Source organism: Fringilla coelebs, assembly GCF_963513975.1.
Source record: "Fringilla coelebs genome assembly, chromosome: 21".
In the NCBI taxonomy this organism is placed as follows: domain Eukaryota; kingdom Metazoa; phylum Chordata; class Aves; order Passeriformes; family Fringillidae; genus Fringilla; species Fringilla coelebs.
This window is the reverse complement of record NC_140047.1, coordinates 2,664,787-2,688,209: the sequence shown is the minus strand read 5'-3', so window position 1 is coordinate 2,688,209 and position 23,423 is coordinate 2,664,787. Positions and strand designations below refer to the sequence as shown.

Here is a 23,423-nt window from a genome sequence, read left to right as displayed (position 1 = left end):
TTTAATCTTTAACCTCCCCCAGGTTTGTGATTCCAGTAAACTGCTCTGGATCATAAACAGTTTATGTTTTGGGTGCTTCCCAAGCCAGCCAGGCACAGGCAGTTCTTAAATAAAAAGCATAAAATCCATATTCTTCTGGCAAGCAGTGATGGGGAGGTGAATCAGTCCCACAGCAATCTGCCACCAGGACAGCACAAACATCCCAGGGCCTCAATCTGCATTTCAGTCCCTCACACAATTCATCTTCCCAGAGACAATTTTTGTTGCAAAGCCATGGCAGATTAGAAGATTCTTGGGAGACATAAACAGTGTCCACATGCCAATGACAGGGTCCTGTTTCCCCCTAAACCCCAAAACCTAAGACTCTTAATCTCATTTATAAAATTCCCTATGTAATTTCATTTTCAGTAAGAAAATCTACAGGAAAATGTGAGGTTGATGTGAAGAATACAAACTTGCAACCAACAAACTTCAGAAAGAACCTCACCTTCAGTCAGTCTGAACCACTGTAACCTGGAACAGTTTTCACCCAACATCTGCTCAATAAACAAAACCAAGGCCAGGCTGGATGGGGCTTGGAGCACCCTGGGATGGTGGAAAGTGTCCCTGCCCATGGCAGGGGTGGAATGACATGATCTCTAAGGTCCCTTCCAACCCAAACCACTCTTTGATTCCATGATAAACAAACTCATCCAATGAAGTCACTGCTTAAAACAACCTTCCCAAAACTTGGGTTAACTTTGAAAAGAAGTTTTTGTTTGTACTAAATATTGAAAGTTAGGATCTTCTCCTGACCCAGAGTCCCAGTGCTGTGGAGTGCACAGGCAGGACCAGGAGTGACACATGTGGGAGTTATTTAGAGAAGGATTACCTCTGTCACTCAGTTCCACTGACACATGACAGCATGTGAGAAAGAGAGAGAATTACACAAAAGAGAAACACATTTGTTGAGAGCTGGAAAGGAAACAGGCCCCAGCACATAATAGAGAAGATAAAACAAAGATAACCACAGGTGAGCACACTGAAACAACATCTCTGTGCCTTGACAGTGTGACCAGGATTGGTGCAGAGCTAAGCCAGGCAGCTTCCTCCTGACTCCTTGGACATGGAGCAGCTTTTCCAGGTGATCCATCACTGCCAGGCAGGGCTTGTTCTGTGGCACACACACTGAATTTCAGGAGGCTGCACCTTCCTGGGGTGCTGCCCGTGCCCTGATGGGCCTGGGCCTTGCTCCACTGGAGGAGGGAAGCACAGCATTCCCAGTGGAGGGAATTCAGCATTCTCAGTGGAAGGAATTTAGCATTTCCATGGGAGGGAATTCAGCATTCCCAGTGGAGAGAATTGAGCATACCCAGTGGAGGGAATTCAGCATTCCCAGTGGAGGGAATTCAGCACTCCCAGTGGGGGGAACATTCCCATAGGAGGGAATTCATCATTCCCATGGTAGGGAATTCAGCATTCCCAGGGGAGGGAATTCAGCACTCCCATGGCAGGGAATTGATTGTTCCATGGGAGGGAAATCTGCATTCCCATGGGAGGGAATTCAGTGCTCCCAGTGGAGGGAATTCAGCACTCCCAGTGGAGGGAATGCAGCATTTCCATTGGAAGGAATTCAGCACTCCCAGGGAAGGGAACATTCCCAGTGGAGGGAATTCAGCATTCCCAGTGAAGGGAACATTCTCAGTGGAGGGAATTCATCGTTTCCATGGGAGGGAACTCAGTGTTCCCAGTGGAGGGAATTCAGCATTCCCATGGGAGGGAATTCAGCCCTCCCAGGGGAGGGGACATTCCCAGGAGAGGGAATTCAGCATTCCCAGCAGGGAATTCCCACTGCCAGTGCTTACCATGGCCCACTGGCGAGCTTTGATCCTCATCTGGTTGTAGCTGCGCTCCTCGGCGTACAGGGCGCTCATGAAGGCGCCGATGGACGTGCCCCCGATCATGTCCACGGGAATGCCAGCCTCGATCAGCGCCCGGATAACGCCCACCTGGGAGCAGCCCCTGTGCCAGGGAGGGAGGGAAGGGAGAGAAGAGCCACTGTCAGCCAGGCAGTCATTGAAGGAGTGCAAAGGCTGGTGATGAATGGCGCCTTCTAAGGAAGCCGAGCCCGCGCCAGCTGAGCTGCCAATCTCTTGCTAAACGAGCCCCGGTGCCAGGAACAAACATTATGAATGCAGGAATCCTCCCAGAGACTCCCAGAGGATCCGAGGGAACACGACCACGCAGCCTGGATCAGTGGGAAAGGCAGGGAGATGACAGCAGCCAAGAGCTGAGCTGGTGGACGGGCGAGGGAACGTCAGCGTGGATCTGAGGGAGCAGAGTCTACTGGGGTTCCCCCCAAGGCACCCAGGAAAGGCTGGAGTTCAGAGCCCTTCCCACCAGTTTCTTTCCTGGTGATTCTCCACAGAAACTGAGCCAGCCTGGGGTATTGGGAAGGGGCACCACATGGATTAATAATGAAATTTGAAGGTGGAAACAAAAGCAAGCAGAGACAAATAGCGATGAGAGGGCAGAAGGTGAGTCTGCACACAACCCCAGGAGAGAGACAGAGGAGGAGGCAACTTTTGAGGATAACACAAATTCCTTCAGGAGAGTAAATTTATTCCTTGATTTCAAGTGCAGAAGGAATTCTGAGCAACAATGGAGACAGGTGATGAACAACAGATGAACCTCAGCACTGATGGGACAAGAGGAAAACAGAAGCAGCAACCCCCTGCAGCAACCAGCTCTTATCCAGCTCTGCTCACATGGATTTGGGAACCCCTGGGGATATTCCCTGAAAAATATTAAACTACTGTGCAGTACAAGGTCAAGTGGCAAATCAAAGAAACAGAATAAAACAGAAAACATAAGAACACACATCCAGGATGGGCCAGGGTTTGGAAAACCACGAGCAAGCTCAGACTTCTCACCCAAAAAAAGAGCAGAACCAAAAAGTGACAAGAGAAAAGCACAAAAGGTGACCAGAATATGGGATGGGCTTCACAGGAGGAGAAAGTAAACTGGAATCACTGACTGGGGAAGATCCTGACTGATGGGAAACATGCAGGGTCAGCAATGATATCACCGTGCAGAGATTTTAATGGAAAGGAAAGAATTTGCAGACAGGTGTACACAGAGCACAAACTGGGGAAGCCACTGTTACCACATGCTGGAGAGGTCAAATCACAAATGGATTTAAATGTGGAAAGGATGAATCAAAGGTACCAGGCTGTCAGTGGCTACTAAACATGACAAATGGGAGGTGCAAGCTGGTGTTCAGGAGGCTCAGAAGCTGCTAATTGCTGCTCCCCACCATCAGAAATGAGAGAGCAGAGGTGGAACCTTTGATCTGATCCTATGAACATCTGATCACATCTGATCCCCTAGTGGGAGAGGGATCCCTGCCTATCCCACAGAACCACTACAGAACCACAGAACACTGCACTGGAGGTGAACTGCCCTTCCAAGCAGTCCAAAGCTACAGTCTCTGCTTTCAAATCCTCTGTCCAGTGAATAAGAAGCATTTTTGATTAATTCATCCCACCTGGATGGATGCTTTGCAGTCTAGGCCATAAAGCAGTAAAAAAAACTTCCTTTTCCCATTTTCATCCCATTTTCTGTCCCCCACAGTTTGCTCTATTTCCATCCTCCTTCCCCTTGCTGTTTACATCCTATAAATACTTGCTAACAGCTGCCAAGTCCACCGTAGGTGTCACTTGGCCAAGCTATGCTGAGCACATTCTTTCCATCCAAATAAATCCCCTCCAGCTGCTGAAATGCTTTGGGACAGGTTCGTGGTTATCCTGGGTGTAAATGACTTCAATGACAGATCTGTGCTGCTGCAATCCAAGAGCAGAAAATGGCTCATTTCACTTTCCTCTCCAAATTCCCCTTCTCCTCTTCTCCTACTGCTTCTTCCCACAAGATGCCCTGAGTTAAAGGAATGATACTTTTATCCTGCCCATTGTTTTTAGGTTTTTAGAGTGCAGCTATTTTGGCACTCTGCTGCTCGTGCCTGGCACTTCCCACTGTCTCAGCCCTGATACTCCACAAGGAGCAGACCTTTCCCTGCACCTCCTGCCCTCTGCAGACAGCCCACATCAGGTGCCTTTCTTAGGGCACCCTAAAGTACCTTTAAGTGAAGTATCTTAAAGCATTTCCTGCTTGGAGGACAATTTTAAACAGGCCATGAGTAGCTCCAGACTGGATTCTCTCCCTTTCACTGTTTCTCCTGATTCACACATCCAGAAATACAAAGGATTTGATGTGAGCACTCTGCATTTGTTCCTATTTTGCTGCATGATGCTTTTGCATGGATAACAAAAGATCATTATTACTTTAATTGGCAAGTCACCCCCTCCTGGTGCATCCACAGAGTCCCTGCCAATATCCCACTCATGTGACAGCCACAGATCTCCAACAGATTCACTGATCCCAAGGCAAGATGGGAATCAAAGTCTTTTTCTTGCTTGGAAAAGAACCTCCCATAAGCTGCCTAACTAAATTATATTTCATTTATACACAACCACAAAGCTGATTCTTCCAGCTCCAACACCCTGAGCAGGAACATTCCTGGAATTTGCAAACTAAATCCTGAAAAAGGACAAATGAGCCTAAGCCCCTCCTTTTTTCCAGGTACCACCTGACCTCCTGAAAGACAGAAATGGGGATTTTTTTCCCCCTTCTCCCTACAGTTTCAAGCCATCACTGCTCCAGCAACGTTACTGCATGGGACTTCTCAACAAGTCCTTGCAGTTGGTTCTGTCCTGGGCACTTCCCAGCTCTCCAAACACGGGCAGGCTGCCAGGGGAAGCGTGTGCCAGCACCCTGCCAGGCACTCCTCCCCTCTGACAGCATCCCTGGGCTCCCACAGAGCTGCACTGGGCAGCTGCAAACTGAAGAGGAAAAGAAATTGAAGCCAGGAGCAATATCCATGTTAACAGCCAGAGGACTAGTGCAGAAAAGACCTCAGGGATTGTGCACCTCTTGTAGTACCAGGCCCAATTTCACAGGGGACGTGTCCTGGTTTAGGGAAATGTGGAAATACAAGTGTTGGGCAAGAGGAGAACAAAGGGAGATGGATAACTGATGCCAGCGCTGTACCTGCACAGCAGTGACAACACGGGACAGAGAAACCTCCAGGTGACACAGCTGAATGTCACTCACTGCAGAGCAAAGGGACAGGGGAGTGCTGTCACACGAGAGGAAGGAGCACCCCAGAGAGGGGATGGACACACAGAGTGTCCCTGGAGCTGCACATGCAGCTCCTCTCACCCTAGAGCTGCCTGAAGGAGCAGCTGGATGGAGCACCTCCCCTGCCAGGACTAGCACTGCCCCAGGACAGCGACAAGGGGCCCAGGAACAAAGATCTACAAGTGACTTTGAAATAATTTCTATCAGAACTCAAAGATCTGCCCAGGAAATGCAATCAGGATCTGAACAGAAACTCTTTTCCATGGTATTCAGGCCTGATCCATTAATGCCCTTTGCAGAGAGAGCTGAACCAGCATCACCCAGCCTGAGAAGGGGCTGAAACCAGAGCCAGGCTCTGTTCTCAGCCCTGCCCCATCCTGACCTGAACAACACAAAGCAGGGGCTGCTCTGGGCATCAGCTGCCCCAGGTGCTGCTTTCTGCACTCACCAAATCATGATCCCTGTGCTGAATGAGCCTCCAGAAGCTGTGCTGGCTAAACTCCAACACCATTCCTTGTTTACTACTCATGGTCACAAGGAGGTCACTTGGTCTGGTCAGCTGGACAAGAGGAGACTGAGGGGAGACCTCACTGAAGTTCCAGGTTCCTTGTGAGGGGAAGAACAGGGCCAGCTCTGATCCCTTCTCTGCATGACCAGGGACAGGAGCCAGGGCACAGCTGGGGCTGGGCCAGGGCAGCTCAGGCTGGAGCTCAGGGAAAGGTTCTTCCCCCAGAGGGTGCTGGCACTGCCCAGGCTGCCCAGGGAATGGGCACGGCCCCGAGGCTGCCAGAGCTCCAGGAGCCTTTGGACAGCGCTGCCAGGGATGCCCAGGGTGGGGTTGCTGGGGGTCTGGGCAGGGGGATCCTGGTGGGTCCCTTCCAGCTCAGGATATTCTGTGATTCTGGGAAAGAAATTGCCACAAAGCAGGGAGGGGAGTTATAGTGCTGGAGACCTGCTTCCCTAAATACCTCAGCACAGCACACACAGAGAGCTCAGCCTTTCTGCCAGAAGGTCTTACAGGAAAATTCCTGCTGCTGAAATGAGCCCTTGCTTTCATCCCCTGGGGAAGTGCTGCTGGCATGTGACTGTAATGCACGAAGGCCAGAGCAGAACTGATAAAAGGAAAATTCCCCTATGAGCTGTGCATGTGCCAGCCCTGCACGTGCTGCCAGAGCTGGGATGAATCCAGCTCAGGAGAAGGCAGCAGGACATCCCAGATCAGAGTGCCAGCAGGAAGGCAGGCTGTCCTGCTCAGGGGCAGAAGGAAACACAATCATTACAAAACCAGTATTTTGTGCACCAGTATTTCTCCCAGGAGCCATGTTTAACACACCAGCAGGATGCTGCCTGTGTCTGAAAGAACACCCCAAGCCTGGGAGCAGCCAGAGTGGACACTAAGGGGACAGCCAGGCAAGGCTGCAGCTCAACCACCTCCTAAGTCCATGTCAGCTTCAAAAAGGAAGCTGGACTCAAAGAGGAATCCAGCCTCAGCAGCCCCATCTCTCCTCCTAACTGACTCAGCAGGATGAAGGAGATCTCCCTGAATGCTCTGAAGAAATACTGTTACCTTTGGCTAAAGAAGGATTAAAGAAGGATGGCAGCTGCAGAGCTCTGCTGTGTCTCCCACCAAAGCCTCCCCAGAGGGGGACACAGCTTCCTGGCCCTCCTTCCTAGCTTTCCTCCTGGCAAAGGAGGCAGAAGAACAAAGAAATTATCAAGAGGACTTTATTAAACTCTATTAGAGCCCAACAAACCTGAATTAAGACACCCTCAGAAGCTTAAAACTCCTGAAGCAGCAAAGCCATAAAACCAGCTTTTCCCTGGAAGGGTTGTCCAGCCCCTCACAGGCTGCTCAGGGAAGTGGTGGAGTCCCCAGCCCCAGAGGGGTTAGAAAACCACATGGATGTGGCACTTGGGGACAGGGGTTAGTGCTGGCCTGGGCAGTGCTGGGGGAATGGTTGGACTCAATGATCTTAAAGATCTTTTCCAGCCTTAACCATTCTGCAATTCTATGAATTTGTATTTACTGGGTCCATTTTGGAGATGTGCAAAAAGTGGTGCCTTGGGCAACCACTCCCCAACCCTGCTCTGAGCACAAAACAAACTGAAGGTGCCTGAGCTTGGAGTAATTGTGGAGGTGTTCCTTGTACTGGGGTGAGTGGAAATTGGATGTTGTTTACGAGAAGAGCCATATGGAGTGGCATCAGGAAAGGTGACATAAGGAAAAGCATCTTCTTTACACACACAGCAGCATTTTTTGGTGTTTTCTGTGACTGATCCTGGCATTGAGTGGTTCAGTCACTGGCTCAGAAATGGAACAAGTCTGCTACAAGTTGCAACTGGACTATCTCCAGTTGGCACCTTCGAGCTCTTGCAGCAGCAGCAATATACCCAAACATTGCTTTGAAATCTAATTCCAGTTATATCTTTCCAATAACATTATTTCCCAGCCTTCCTGACCATAAAACTTCCCAGCATCATAAATCAGCCAGAATTATTGCAGTGATTTTCTGCCAGCTCCAAAGGAGCACAGCACCCAGACCCCTCCATTTCTGCAGTTCTACGTGAGCACTTAGAAGGAACTTTCCAATCTTGGCAACATTAATGAACTGTTAATCAACTAAGCACTATTTCTAAGCTAAACAGAGGGAATAACCCCACATCACTGGGTTCTCATGCTAACATCCAACAATCAGCAGGATCTCTCCCAGCAGCTGCCCTGGAGGAAGCTTTTTCCCTTCCACAGCCCACACATATTGATCCAGACACCTGAATTTTTCTTGTCTTCCCCTCCATTAACAACAACCTCATTCCATCCTCCCTCTTAGCTTTGCCCTCAGATTCCCATGACCTCCTTAAGCCAGAGCTCAGGAGCCATTTCCCTTTGGCCTTGCCATGCTGCAGAGATCATACCCTGTGCCAGGCAGGCACATCTGGCAGAAAAAGCATCTCCTATTCATCACAAGCCCAGTGAAATCCCCTTCCTGCACAAAAATCCAAATACAATGTCCTTTTATAGCCCTGATCTTGTTTCTGCTTTATACACTAACTTTAGAACAAGCTTTAAACAAAGAGATTTGTGCCTGACACAGAAATAAATGAGCAAAACGTGTTCAGCCCTTCCAGGAGAGCTGTCAGGGCCACCCAGCCCTGGGGTGTGAAGGGATACAGGAGGAAGGCATTGGAGGGGCTGAAAAGCACAAAATAGTCAAAGTAAATTATAAAATGCACCAAGGTTTTTGTTTTCTGATCCCAGCTTGCTTGGAGAGGGGCACAGGAGCAGGGAAGTGGCTGAATGACAAACTGCACCCGCTTGGGGATGTCACAAAATCCTGTTCCTTACTCTGAGCCAAGGAACAATTCAGTTATCAACTTCAAAGGAAGATAATTTCTTTGGAAAACAAATATATCCTCCTTCCCCACCCTTCTGAGACTTATTTATTAAAGCCTTGCAAGAACCCATTCTGAGCACAACATCTAGAAGCTGCAGAAAGATGACCAAAGCATTCAGGGAATAGAACTGAGAATTTACTTTTTCTTAACAGGAAAGCTCACTGCCCAGGTAGGGCTGGACAGAGATTCCCCAAAATCACAGCAATGCAAGAAGCATACTCCTGAGAGAGCCTGGAGAGCTTACAGCTGTTCCATGGGAAGTGAGCACATGCATTTACATCTGATAAAAAAAGGTGCAAAACCAGCAAAAAGAGCTGACCCACACCTCCACCACCTCCTTGTTTAATTTCACCTATTTATCAAGGCACTGCTGTAAATAAATGAGTTTGGTGGGCAAGACTGGAGATCAGGACAGCAGAGTCCAACTAAACCACCTGCAATTAATTTTAGGGTTTTTTTAAGCAATACCTTTGAAGTTGATTACTCCCAAGCTCCCACTGCTTGGGGAGTTTATAGAAGCTGTTATAACCTTCAACCTCCTGGCAGATGGGAGCAAATGAGCAATTACAGAGGTGCTGCAGATGGAAAAAGGAAAAATCAGATCATTAAGCATTCTGTGGGTGCCAATCCATGTGATTTTATGGGCACGTGATGGCCCAACTGTTCCACAGCTCTCTGAGCAATTGGCATTCAGGTCTGGGAATCTGGGAGCAGCCACAGGCTGTGCCTTCCCCCAGCTCACAGAGGCAGAGCTCTGAACTGTGCACAAACACAATTTAACCACGATGAACGTGCCCCTGATGGTCTCTCCCTGCAGAAATCCAGCAGAGCCCTCTCAGGAGCAGGGAGGCTGCAGCTCTCCCCAACCATCTGCAAACACAGAGCCCCAGGTCCCCACAGGAGCTCCAGCCATGTCTCAGGAGCTTTGCTCTACAACAGCAAATAAACTCACTGATTTATTTTTAGGGGTTGTTTTCTACTTGTTCAAACAACCTAACTCTAGGGCTGACCTGGATAAGACTCAAATTAGATATCCAAACATGCATTATCATCATCTTTCCCAAGCAGGAGCCCACCTGGCTTACCTTACTCCTCTGGCCTTTCCAAAGGAGCAGCAGAAGTAAAACACCAAGTCAAAGGTGCAGTTTTATCTTTAAGGATAAAGAGTTATGCTGCTTCACTGTTATTTTACCTCCTGAATATTGCCCTGGAATCAAATCTAGGTTTTGAAAGATGCTGGGAATGCAGAAGCCTGACTCTGGAATTCAGCTTTCCCTCTGGTTTATCTGCACGTGGCAATGGATGTTCCACTCGTGCACAGACACCCAGCACAGGACACCTCCCTAAGCACCTACAGCAGCAATCCCAAGCTCTGAAACCCCCCATGCATCAGTCTGAGCTTCAAAAAGGGATATCACACAGAGAAATTGCACCCCACTGAGCACACAGGTACAGACATTTATCTACACACACAGGCCACCAAACAGCCTCCCCTCCTCCAAAATGCTCCCAGCCAGTCCAGGCTGGCCATGATAGGGAAAACTGCAAAGGCCACAAGGATTAACCTCACAGCTCCCAACTTTCTGCCTTTCCAGAGTCAAAAGACAGACTGGCCTGGTGTACAAAGAGATTACTTTGAAGAACAGGAACTGGAGGAAAGATATTTCAAGCATTCAGAGGTTGGAGTGTTGTTTTTTTTTCCATGACACAAAGCAGATTGAGCCCCTTTTGTATCATTTTGATACTTCCCTGCTGCAGAAATCCTGCTTCCTCAGCTGTTACTGGGCACTGACAGACTGCAGATGCTGCACAGCAAGCCTGATTCTTCCATTTAAACCCAGAGAAGCAGCATTTTTCAAGTTCCTTTCATATCTCAGCTTAATTTGCTGGAACTTCAGAGCATGACCAGGATGAGGGATGGGATCCTTTTAGCAGCACATATTCTTCAGGACCTGTCTTGCTAGAGGAGAGGAAAGCACAGCCCTGACGTGTCAGCTCAGTACCTTCAGCAAGCACTTGGAAATGGAACAGGAATTTCAGGGATGCTGCCTGACTGCATCAGGGGGAGAGAAAGAAAAGACAGCAATTGCAAAAAAAATCCTTGCTCTTGTCTCGTGTAAGTGGCAAGCGGGAAATGGTGAGAACCCAGTGCAGAAGCGCCCAGCCTGTGCCAGACAGGCTCCATCCAGGGCTGCCAGACACCAGGCTGGAGACAGGGATCTTGGCCAGCCCCCAGCAGAGCCCAGCACCCAGATCCCTCCTGCCAGAGGAGGCAAAGATACCCCCAAACCTCTGCATAAACCCTCTGCAGCCCCTACATAAACACTGACCATGTCCTGGCACTGCACCCAGACAGCCCAGGGGCTCACCTGGTCCTCCCTCTGCCTGCTGGAGTGAAGAGTCAACCCCATCAGAATAACTGGATGGTTTCAAGCAAATTCCCCAGACACATCTAACCCAGGAGGTAGCAGCATAAATCCATTTCCATTTTCAGATAACAACATCCTGCTGAAACCCCAAAGAACTCCTCCTGGTAATGGTTTGTATTTCTCTTCCCCCCAAGTGCCCCAGAGGCATTTCAGAGCTCCAGAGGTGAGGAGTGACCTGCCAGGAGTGACCTGACCTGTGGCTCACCAAAGCAGAGCACAGCTCTGAGGCTTTCAGCCATTCCCTCAACCCCTCAGCAGCTGAACCCCAGCCCCACAAAATCCTGCCTGTCCCTTCCTCTCCCCAGTGACTGAACCCTTCAGAGCTGCCAGTGGCTCCAAGAACACCTTGGAGAGGCTGGAGCTGCCCTTCCAAACCTCTCCCAGCCAAGGGCACAGTGAAGAATGGTTTTAGCAACAGTTTTGTTCCATAATTTACTTTAGAACAAGCATTTTCTCAGGCTGTTTTCTAAGCACTTCAGGAAAAAACACAACCCTGCATCCAATCTTTCTACATTTCAAGCTGTCAGCTCCGTGCGCTGTGAATTTTAAGCACCGTGAGGCAGACACACCAAATGAAGGGGATATCTCTGCCCCATTATAAACCACTGGAAACAACATTAAACACTGCAGTGAATAACCAATTTGCAAACCTGGTGCAGTCCTGAAGCTCACTGCATCATCTGGAATGATTTCAAAGCCAAGTGTGTTTCTGTTGACACACAGGGACACACCAAGATGGTAAAAAATTGCCATTTTTCACAATAGGTGAAAATCTCACAATTTGTGAGAGGACTTGAAAGCAAAGACTGAGAAAGGAACTAAAGGGCAGATGTAAAGAAGACAAGAAGGAATGAGTGTGGAGTAAAAACAGTGCAAAGAAACTGAGAAATCTCAAGGATTGGATGTGTTAGAAAGGGAAAAGAGACTTGCAGACTGGCAGACACAGCCAGGTGGGAAAAAAAAAAAAGGGAAAATATGTTGTGTATTATCTAGATAGAAATGGAAGAGTGGAGAAGTTCTCAAGATATTACTTTTATGCTCCAACACAAGGAACTGGCCACAACAGCACTGGGGCTCCAGAGACCCCTGATCCCTCCTGGTGCCACTCACCAGACTCAGTTCATATTAAGTCCTGAACCCAGAAAAGAAGCTGAAAAACATTTACTGTGTCCCAATTTATGTGAGGAACATCAAGAGCCCAGGAAACTCCCAAGGGTTTTCCTTTCATCCCTTCTATAATCTCTTTATTGAGTATCTTTAGGATCCCACAGGGGAAAACACTGCTCTGTGTTTCTGGCAGTGTCTTCCAAGTGTTCTCCTCTGCAGCCGCCTCCTTCAGGCAGCAAATTCCTCCCCTCTCCTCCCACACACCCTAAGTTCACATTGTCTGGGTGCCTGTGGTCAGGTTTAATAGAAAGTAACTGCCCCCATGTTTCCAGTTCTCTCCCTGTATTTGGGGTTCAGTGATCAATCTTAGGAGCCCACCAGCTCCATCCTAAGTTCTACAGCTCTGCAGTGGCAGTTTTAAACAACATCCATGCACACAATTCTCCTCCTGATAGGGCTAAAAAGCCTCCTATCATTAGTTACCTGTCTTAGCTGAGGAATAAGAATTAATCTTCCTTAACTGCTGGAACTGATTCCAAAGCACCTGCACCATAAAACCTCAGAGTGTCCCCAGGAGGTTCTGTTATAGCCAAAGACTGAACCCCAGGGTTTCATAACCACGATGCAGGAAAAGGAGCTGCAGCCTGGGAAGGGAGCTGCCAGCACCATGGGAGCAAATTGTCCATGTCAAGGACAGAACTTTGTCATTGGAGCAGCATTTCCACCTCAAATTTCACCTTTTTATTCCTCAGATGTTGCATCACATGCTGGAAGTTGGGCTATGAGGTGTCAGTTCTACCACTGCCCCACCAGCCAGCCCCCTCCATCCCTTGGAGCCAAACCTTGGTCCTGACCCAGGGGATACCACTTTTATTAGGCCCTAAAACCCTCACTAAGCTCAGATATTTTCTGTGCAGTCTTCCCTGTTTTCTCTCCCTGTGCTTCTCTCTGCCTTTGTGGACCATGGAGCAAAAGATGGCATTGCACAAGGGATCTCAGCTCTTCTCCACAGCAGCAGTGCTGAAAACAGACCTTCCCATGCTGCCACTTGGATCTTGAGAGAACTAAACACAAAAGGCAGAGGTGCTATTTCCACCCTCCTTTCCTTGCAGCACATTCCTCAGTCATTACCACTGTTACATTACCACATAACACTGATGAGAATTCAAATGTTCATTAATTCTGTCAGCTTGTCAATTTTTCCTTAACGAATTCAAGCAAGGGAAAGAACAGTGACTTCCTGACTTCTCTCAGGAAAAGAAGTTGATGAGAATTTCACAGGAGACAAGACAGAAATTTCTTTTACCTGCAGTGACCCTCTTGCCAAACACCAGACCTGCACCATGCAGTGCAGAAGTGAAAGTTTCTCAGAGCTAAGATGGCAAAATCCAATTAAGGAGAAGGCATTGAGCATCTAAGTAACAGGGTAAGCACCAAACCCTGTCTGTTACCAATTAGCATGAGAAAAGGACAGAATTAAGAAGCAGCTGCCCTCAACCAAGATGGGATGACAAGGGTTTTGCTTTAAGGTTCCTCTCGTGTTGGAGTAACAAACCAAACAGAAAAACAGATCATCCCCCAAAACCTACTGGTATCTTTATTAATCATTTCTGACTCCACACATGAGCATACTGCAGATTCAGCTTCTGTATCCTGCCAGCTCGGCCAGCACTCCATTGCTGGGTGTGTAATTAAAATGCTGTGTCACCAGCCATGGAGCAGCAGCACCACGGCCCTGTGCCTGCTGAAGGCAGCCAGCAGCTCCCCAGACAACCTGAGGAGGAATATCAGATCTCCCAGCACAGCACTTACTTGCCTCAAAGTGTTTTACATGGGTAGATCAGGCCATCAATCCCAAACCTGATTCCTCTTTTAGCAGGCTGGAGCGGGGGAAGCAGCACAGGGTTTGTTCCCAGGCAAGAGCTCCTCACCTCCCAGCCACACTTGCAGGCTAAAAGCACCAACAGTCAGAAAAGGAACATGATCTTCTCAAGTTCTCAAAATCTGTTGCAAGTTTTTCCTTATGGTGTGTTGGGAGCTTTGCATCATTTCTTTTCTGCCCTGATTGCTCAGAACACGAAAGGGCAAAACCCTCTCAAGTAATGCTGCCACACTGGGCTCAGCCTCCAAACAGAAGCTCCTGGAGATGCATGTGAGCATCCAGCATGTCCCACCTGCTCCTTGCTTGCCCCCATGCACAGGACAGTGTGACCTGTGCATCCCTTCCAGGCACTGCATGCAGCTCTGCCATCCTGCCTGTGCCAGGGCTTTGGCCCAGGGTAGACACAGGACAAACAAATTCCTTGTGCCTTCCTGAAGAACAGATCAGTGTCTGGTGGCAGAGACAGGAGGCAGGATTGACAAGCAGGTTTTTACTAAAAGTTGCCTGAGTGAGCTGGAGCTGCAGCCAAAGCTCACAGCCACAGCAAATCCTCCATGGTTTATTCTCCCTGCAATCCCAGAGTCAAACCCAGAGTGCAGAGAGCAAATGTGATCTCCTGAGAGCAGAACAGTTGAGATCTGCCTCTCAGGGACTCTCCCAGCCTCTTCATCCCTGGGTAAAGCCATTGAATAGGAAGACAAAGCCAGGCTTTAAGGAGCTCAGCAGCAGCCCATGAGTGACCAGCTGCCTGGTTTTCCTTCTCTAAGAGCCTGGAGTGTGAGCACCCTGCTCGTGGCACAGGCTGCAGCAGCACAGACAGACACAGGAGACAACAGGAGCATCCATCAGACACAGAGATCCCAGAACAAAAAGGGCAGAATTTGCTTCTCCTACTTTTATCCTCCCTTTCCAGAGGGCCAGAGCTGGAAACAAAGGAAAGGCAGAAAGGACAAGCTGCTGAAAGAAGCCACCTGCCCAAAATGAACTGCCCACATCTGCAGAGTCAGCAAGAAAAATGCATGCAAAAAACCCCAGCTACTTGACATATCAAGTGCTGAGGTGAGATAATAAGTTTGAGGAGAAAACTAAATAATAAAAAGAGAAATGAAAAGATGCCCTGATGAAATATCTATAAATATCCTTTGACAGCAGCTCCTCAGGAGAGGTTGAAATGCTCAGGGTGGGATTGCTGGGGTGCCTGTGCAGGGACAGGAGTGGGGACAGGACCCTTCCAGCTCAGGATACTCTGTGATTCTCACCAGCTCAACCCATTCTTCTCCCAAAGCCTTAAGGATTCCCAGATAGTTCTGTAATAATTATTTAGTCCCTAGAAATTTAGTTTTCAAACATCTTTGCTGAGACAACCATAGAAGGGAGACAAACCAAAGAAGGGGTGGGCTGTATGTGGGAGGGCTAAAGGTCAGGACAATTATTTATGGAAGGTTTATGCCTTTGTTGCAGGGCTTGATGTGTCATTATTCTTGCAACTACACCTCAGAGGTATTATTTTGCTAAACCCAAATCCCCTTTCCTTCCTTCAAACTCCACAACGTTTCTAACTAAAATTAAGTTAGCATTCAACAAAAGCAAAACACTGTAATTTTAGAACCATATCACTTCAAGTTGTTTTATTTTTATGCTCGTAGGAGAAAGAAAACCTTTAGTTCCTATGAGCCTTTTGTCATGACAAACCACAACGATAATTACTGGGAAGCTGCTCTTGCTAAAACCTCCCAATCCAGCTGTCACTGGGAAGCCAGACAAACATTCCCAAAATAACAACTAAATAATTGATATTACTGGAGTCACAGAACACAATACCTGGAACAAATAGCCACCAGCCAGCCCCTGTCACTGTCACCTCTCCCTGGCTGTGTGACCTGCATGATTCCTGCTCTGAGAACAAGGTGGGAGGATATTCATGTAATTATTATCCAAAGGCCATCAACAGTCTGTGCAGAGACCCACAAAGACATTCTTAGTCTGACTGTGCTTTAACCACAGGATGATTTTAAGTACCTAATCTAATCTCTTGAAATTCCCTTGTTAGCAGAAATGGGCAATCTAAGAATTTGTTTTGCCCTTCCAAAGGCAGAGGTTCAGAGTAATTCTGAACCTTTACATGGTTCACAGCAATTTTGTCCTTTCCTCAGTGTTAATTACATTCTCACTTCAAAAAATCTTTATCTAACCACAATTTAGATGATTATTTAATGACTAGAACAGCACTCTGTACCTTTCCAGGGAAAACACAGTGCTCACACCATCCCTGTGCCAGCCTGGAACCCCTGAACAAGCATCTCAGTCTGTGGCATAGAAAGTGTTTCAGAGAAGGAAGAAATATTCCATTTATCCACTCTGCCCTTAATCCTCTTCAAGTCCTCCCCATTCAGGGATGCAGAAATGAGCAGAGTGATGGCTAATGGCCCATGGCTCGTTGCTGAATGGGTAATGAGCATCCAGAGACCCCAAAGCCAACACAGCAGTAGAGCAGCTTTGCAGAGAGGGACAACACAGGACCAAGACAGTGACCCTGCTCCTCCTTACCTCGGATCCTGCACACCCGCAGGTGGGAGCTTGCAAATTAAGTAGTAGAATAAAAAAACAAAAAAACAACAAAAAAAATTGTTTGGCAAAAATTACAGCAATGTTAAAGAAGGAAGAGAAGGAGCAAAATGTGCTGCCAGCAGCACAGGAGTGCACATATTTAGCATGACACAGGCTCTGGTAGAGGCAGAGATATCAACCAGGAACAAATAACAAACCACAAATGCTCGCTATCAGTGGATGAGAAGCCTCCTGAGATACTCAGATAAAACAGAAGCTCCCCTCTGCTGTTCTGCTTTGTGTCTCCACAGGACAGAGCTTGTCTCAGAAATGAAATCCTGAAACCAGCCCAGGTGAGGGACTGTGAAAGGGAGCAGGATCAAGGCACCTGTGAGACACTCAAGGAACCAGCTCTGCTCTCTGGCTGTCTCAGCACCAGTGACTGCTCAGGAGGAGCCGGCACAAAGGAGCTCCAGCCTTTCCTGCAGCGAAGGCTCCCCTGAAGCACAGGCTGGCCCAACGACAGAAATGTGATATTTCTGTGCACTTAAACAGACAGACTGCGTGCAAATTAGGGGGTTTATTTTTTTGAGAGCTGTATTTCAAAGCACTCTTTTAAAGCAGGGCTTCAAGAACACAGTGATGGAGACAATGAAGGCGGCACTCGCTTGAGACAAAGGGCGACTCAATTCTGTCTCAACAGAAAACTCTACAAGTAAAAAGGGATTCCAAAGAAAAATGCCAGCAGTAATTTATTTCTAAAGCTCACTGGGGTTTCAGGTGGAATTCTAACAGAGTGCTCAGCACACATCCTGTCCTTGTGTCTGCAAAAACACACCCTTCCTGTAAGGTAAGGCTGTCAAAGTGTATGGGTACCTGGGGGTTTGAAGGATTATAAAGACAAGAACATTCTCCATTAGAGGACATAATTCCTCTTACTGCTCAAACTTTGAAGAGCTTTGAAATACTGTGAGCCATTTCCCAATATAAGAATACATAAGGGAAAAAAAATCCAAAGTGTAGGCCAACAGAAAGAAACGTCATCTTTCGTGCCCTGGTCACCTCCTGGTATTAAACCATTATGAGAGGCCTCAAGAGGTCACAAACACTCATGTTCCTTCTGCAGAAATTCTGCACAAATCCCCACAGTAGGCTAAGTTTGTGTAATTTCTCAGTGTCTCCCCCACCAAATGTTGCCTGCAGAGCAGTGCTGGTGTCCCAGGATCTATTATTCTGAGGGATCTGTCCCAGCCCAGGGACAGCTCTCGGATCTGGTGGATGCACCAGCACAGAATCCTAGAGTGGTTTGGGTTGGGAGGGACCTTAGAGCCCATCCTGTCCCATCCATGGGCAGGGTCTCCTTGCCCAGCCAGGCTGCCCAGAGCCCTGTGCAGCCCAGCCAGGATGCCCAGAGCCCCTGGAGCCCAACCAGGACGCCCAGAGCCCTGTGCAGCCCAGCCAGGCTGCCCAGAGCCCCTGGAGCCCAGCCAGGCTGCCCAGAGCCCCGTGCAGCCCAGCCAGGCTGCCCAGAGCCTCGTGGAGCCCAGCCAGGCTGCCCAGAGCCTCGTGGAGCCCAGCCAGGCTGCCCAGAGCCCCTGCAGCCCAGCCAGGCTGCCCAGGACAATGCCCTACCTGGCCCCTCCGCCGCCCAGCACCAGCGCGATGGCGTTGCCCGTCAGGACCCGGGCCAGGCGGGAGAAGTCGGAGTGACGGTCTGGAGCCTTCTGGAACACACGTTCATACATCTCCACCTGCAGAGGAGAGCCAGGCACAGTCACTGCACGGCCAGGACAGAGGCAGCCAGCAGCAGCCTGCTAAAAGAGGCTGTAAAGATGAGGAGATTGGAGCTTCTCTCTTGTGAGGAAATGCTGGGGGAGCTGGGGCTGCTCAGCATGGAGAAGACAAGGCTGAGTGGGGACCTCACCCCTGTGTGTCCCTGTGTGCAGGGAGGGCTCAGGGCAGGGACCAGGCTCTGCTCTGTGGGGCCCAGCAATGGCACCAGAGGAACAGGCAGGAGGTGATGCCCAGGAGTTCCACCTGGACAGGAGGAAGAATTTCTCTCCTGTGCAGTGACTGAGCACAGGACAGAGACCAGAGGGGCTCTGAGATCTCCCTCAGTAGAGATTCTCCAAGCCTGTCTGGACACAATCCCAGTGGCTGCTCCAGGGACCCTGTTGAGCAGGGAGGTGGGACTGGAGGAGCTCCAGTGATCCTTTCCAGCCTGAAGCCATAAGTGATTCTGTTACAGCTTTTCTTCAAAGGAACAGAGGGTTGTGAACCACCCAAACAGTTCTAGTGGCCACTGGCTTCTCTGAGTCTTCTACAGATGCTATAGAAGGGTACTACAGAATTTCTTTTAGAGCTCCTTCTCTTCCTTGACAAGGATTTAAAGTTCTTGGGAAGCACCCCAGAATGCCTCTGCCTCACGTTTAGCACAGCTTTGGGAAGCACAGGGATGTTCCCAACAAAAAGGACTCTCCTATGGCCTGTACACACCTTTCATTGGGACTCTGAGACAGTGATTACTCTTTCAAGATATCAAAAAGCTAAGTCTGCATCTATAAAGAAAACCTGATCCCCTTATCCCTGTTCCCTAAATCCAATTGAGGCCAAACAGATTTAAAGAGTGTGGTCTTATATTTCAGTTGGACTCCTCTGAGAAATATCCTTTGTTAATAACAGAATGGGTTTTTCTTCCTTACAGGTCTCCAAAACCAGTTTTTACAATTATGGAGATGATAGCCCAAATTATAATGAGAGACAGAGCAAGACTGCTGACTATAGCAGGCCAAGATTTTGTAATTACATATTTACCTTTGAAGATTACCTTGATTGGGCTTTGCAAAATTCAGAGGACCTGCAGAGTGCATTGTTAAATCTGTGTGTGTAAGAATATGGTGGACTATCATTACCCCAGATCCCCTTTGACAGACAAATTACAGATCAAGTGAGAGACAGCAAGGGACCAGCCATCAAAGCAGGAATGTCTTACCAGCTTGGGCAGGCTCCTTTTGGAGAAGACTCTGCGTGGGCAGTGGATGTGGAGGTGAGCAGAACACCAGCTCCTCATGTTGAGCCACTCCACAGTGCGGGACGGGAGGGGCCCGTCCTCCTTGTGCAGCAGGACCAGCTGCTTCTGGGCTCTCACTGCCGTGTTCTCCAGCATCCTCTCCAGCTACAGCGGCCATGGACACCCAAGGAAAGGACAGTGAGTCCTGGCTGCTCCAGTCTCAGGGTGAAATACATCCACACACACCCCACACCCCTATTCCCACCTGAATCCTACTCTGCACAGTCCCAGCCCCCAAACACGACTGATTTACACAACAACACTGCTAACTCTGGGCTTACACAGCACACAGAGGCCTAAAGTCAGCCAAGGATTCAAACCTAGATGTTTTTGACTTAAAGCAGGCCATTAAAAGCACAGCACAGGCAGGAGCTGCTCCTGCAATGGGAGATGCTGCCCGAGTTAGACTCAAGCCCGCAAATACTCTGTGTTTTTTTCTTTCCCTTCCCATCAGTCCACTTTTTTTCCTCCTTGCATTTCTGATTTTGATTTTTTTGTTGTTGTTTTAGGCAACTGCTGGCAGCTTGTTCTGCCTGTGCTTCCTGCCTCCCACATCCATGCAGAAAGAGCCCACACAACGGGACACACACGAAAGCTGCACGTGGGACCAGCCCAGGCTCTTTGCAGGTCAGACTCGGTACTTTGCTATCCTAAAAAACCCCACCTGTGATCCCTTTTTAAAATTTCTTGAAGAATTTTTGCCTGGTCAGAAGACTTTGGTAATAAAATATAAAATCATAAAAATAGATAGTAAAGGGGAAAAAATTACAGCTTAAGATCTGTAATAAAATATAATAAATAATTCATACAATACGATTTAGATCTACTTTTTCCTAAGCACACACCATGAATTTCACCCAGGCAGAAAAGAATTTCTCCCTCGGTGTGGAAGCCCAAAGAAATTCTGGGCAGAAACACAAAGCTTCAAAGCAATTTTTGATTTACCATTGGCCAAAATGACTCTTTTGAGGAAAAGAACTCTGCTGGAAGGACTCCTACATAAAACTTGCCATCTCAGAGGATTCTCATGCAATTCTTTTGCTACTCCTAACAGGCATTTCTCAGGAATATTTCATTATTTATGCCTCACTGGGTGTTAAACCCAGGAAAATACACGAGTGTGAAGTAAGCTGCTTTGAGCTGAGCTGTTCCTAGTGCCAGGAGAGGAAGGAGCAGCTTGCACACCTCTCCCACAGTGGGCTCCTGGTCTCCCAGCCCCACGATGAGGATGCAGTCGGCCTGGCGGATGCAGCGCTGGGTCCAGGGGGTCAGGGTGCTGTCAGCCTGGTACAGCACAATCCTGTGGATGTCCTCCTGCTGGCCCAACCAGCTGGTCAGTCTGTACTCGTGGATGCTGGGGACAGACAAAGAAAATAGAGAATTCAACTGGTGTTACATCACAGCTCCCAAGAGAAGAGAGGCAATCTTACACAGGGAGAGAGTGGCATTTCCTGCTCAGCCAGGAGCTGCTCCCAGCTCCAGCTAGCTCTGTTTGTCCAGGATTTACACCATTAGACAAATACCAAGGCAGGAGGATAAAGTGATGCCCCACTTCAGTAATGCATCCACAGCATCCCTAAGCAGGAACACACTCAGAGAAATTCAAGAAATTCAGCTTTTCCAATTTCTCAAGCGAGAAAGTAACTGTGGGAAAACCCCACCCACACCTGCACAAATAGTCCTGAAACATTATTTTCTCCAACACCAGGAGCAGAAGGCCCAGTGTATGTCAGAAGACAGGATTTTGTTCCCAAACTCTGTGCATTTATAAGAAAGGCCCAGTGTCTCTGCATTTCCCTGAGCAGTGATGAGGGCAGGTACCTGTCGAGAGCAGCAGAGCCCAAGCGCTGTTTGATGTTGTCACTGGTGAGAAGCAGGGCAGGACCTGGGGGACAAGGAAATTCACCTGTGAATTTCACCTCAATTTGAGCTGCTGGAGAAAACTGCCCAGAGAAGCTGTGGCTGCCCCATCCCTGGAAGTGTCCAAGACCAGGCTGGACAGGGCTTGGAGCAACCTGGCATAGTGGAAGGTGTCCCTGCCCATGGCAGGATGGGCATTTTAAGGTCCCTTCCAACCCAAACCATTCTCTGATTCCAAGACCTCAATTCCAAAAGTTTGCTTTGAAGGTAGTGATGGATCAGTGCATTGATCAGAGCTGGCACAAAGTCTTCACAAAAATTTTCACACTTTTCTAGGAATACATCTTTCAGTTCTCCCTATTCCCAGAGCTCTGACACTGCACTAGTCAGAACCTGCAAGCCCTGTTATCCCATTCCTCAGGGTCACAGAGGATCACAGAACCAGGGAATGGTTTGAGTTGGAAGGGACCTTAAAGCTCATCCCATTCCATGGCCAGGACACCTTCCTGAGGACCAGGCTGCTCCAAGCCCTGTCCAGCCTGGCTCTGGTGACAGCTCCTATTGCAGCTGCATCTTCACCACCTCAGCATTCAGAAGAGCACAGACCTTTACAGCCACAGGAAGGCCAGGATCCTGCTTCCAAAGAAAAAAGCTGTTCCCCCCACCTTCCAAAACAGAGAACTTGTTCATCCTGCATTGAACCAATTCCCCAAGTGAATCCTCAAGCTCACTGCAGCATTACTACTCCTTATTCAACATACCAAAAGGAACCCCAAAAAGATTCCCAAATCTGAAGGGCACAGTCAGACTCCACTAGAGACACAGACACATCTGGCAACAACCTTAGATCTGAGCTGAATTTTGGTGCACATAAAGCTTTTTGCAGGCACTTTAGTTTTATTTTCTTATTAGCAATTCTAGTGCAACAGCAACTTGTGCCATATGTGGTAGAAGTCGCAGGGTGACTGCAGCTGAATTTAAAAAATGCAAAGAAAAGAAAACTTAAGGGAATAACTGCACACCTAGAGAAAATATTACCTGTCTCTTACAGAGAGAGAAATTCACATTTACAAAACATGACAGAGCAGTCACTTTTAACACAGGTTTTCATTGTGCAATCCCTCACTGTTTCATTAACAACAGAACTGAAATTTATGTACTAAATAACAAAACACTTCACTATGTGAGGAGTCTCAAGGCAAGGTTATAATGCGTTCAGTAAAAATCAAGGAATTGTGAACAATCAAAATGGGACAAGGTCACAAATTCACACCTCTGTGTTTGAAAAGCAAAACCCCCAGGTACAGATCTGGAATTGGCCATCCTGACCTTCAGGGCCAACTCATCTTCCCTGTCCTGGGTTACAAATGCAAGATGTGGCTGGGGGTGTGTACTCCATCACCATCTGTTAAAGGTGGGGCATCCTCTGCTCAGTGGGCAGTTTGCTTTATCTCTCCCACAGCCAATCCTCCCTCCAGCAGATCTCTGCTGTCCATGGCCAGGGAGTGTCCCTGCAGGGCTGATCAAATTCCATCATCCCATGGGGAGATGCTCTGCCCAGGGCAGGAGCCAAGCATTCCTACCTGGATACAATCTGCCCTGGAACAGCACAGCAGCCTTTGCCCACTGCATTCCCAGAGGAGCAGCTTTCTCCTGCCCTGCATTCCCAGAGGGAGAGCAGGCCCATCTCCAGCAGCCCTGGAGCTGCAGAGGAAAACTCCCCCCTTGTGCAGGATCCTGCTGCAGCAGAGCCACAGCTGGCACTGCAGGAGGGCTGAGCCCCCATGGGATGGGGCTGTGCCCCCACCCTGACACACAGGAGACAGGGCAGCCTCTGACTCTGGCAGTGGATTTTTTTTTGTTGTTTTGTATTACTGCATTTTTATTTAAATTTCCCTAGTAAAGAACTGTTATTCCTATTCCCATATCTTTGCCTGAGAGCCCCTTAATTTCAAAATTA

At 48.4% G+C, this 23,423-nt stretch overlaps 1 protein-coding gene across 2 annotated transcripts in view; it reads right to left on the bottom strand.

Moving 5' to 3' along the window:
* The window catches only part of PNPLA7 (patatin like domain 7, lysophospholipase), a 131,332-nt gene that overhangs the window by 28,280 nt on the left and 79,629 nt on the right, over nt 1–23,423 (bottom strand). For both annotated transcript variants that reach the window (XM_084219657.1, XM_084219658.1), the window contains exons 23-27: nt 21,425–21,488; nt 20,789–20,957; nt 19,526–19,708; nt 18,166–18,284; nt 1,845–2,001 (exon numbers count right to left, since the gene is read on the bottom strand). In XM_084219657.1, coding sequence (XP_084075783.1) covers nt 1,845–2,001; nt 18,166–18,284; nt 19,526–19,708; nt 20,789–20,957; nt 21,425–21,488 — 692 coding nt within the window. The remainder of the gene's footprint in view (nt 1–1,844; nt 2,002–18,165; nt 18,285–19,525; nt 19,709–20,788; nt 20,958–21,424; nt 21,489–23,423) is intronic.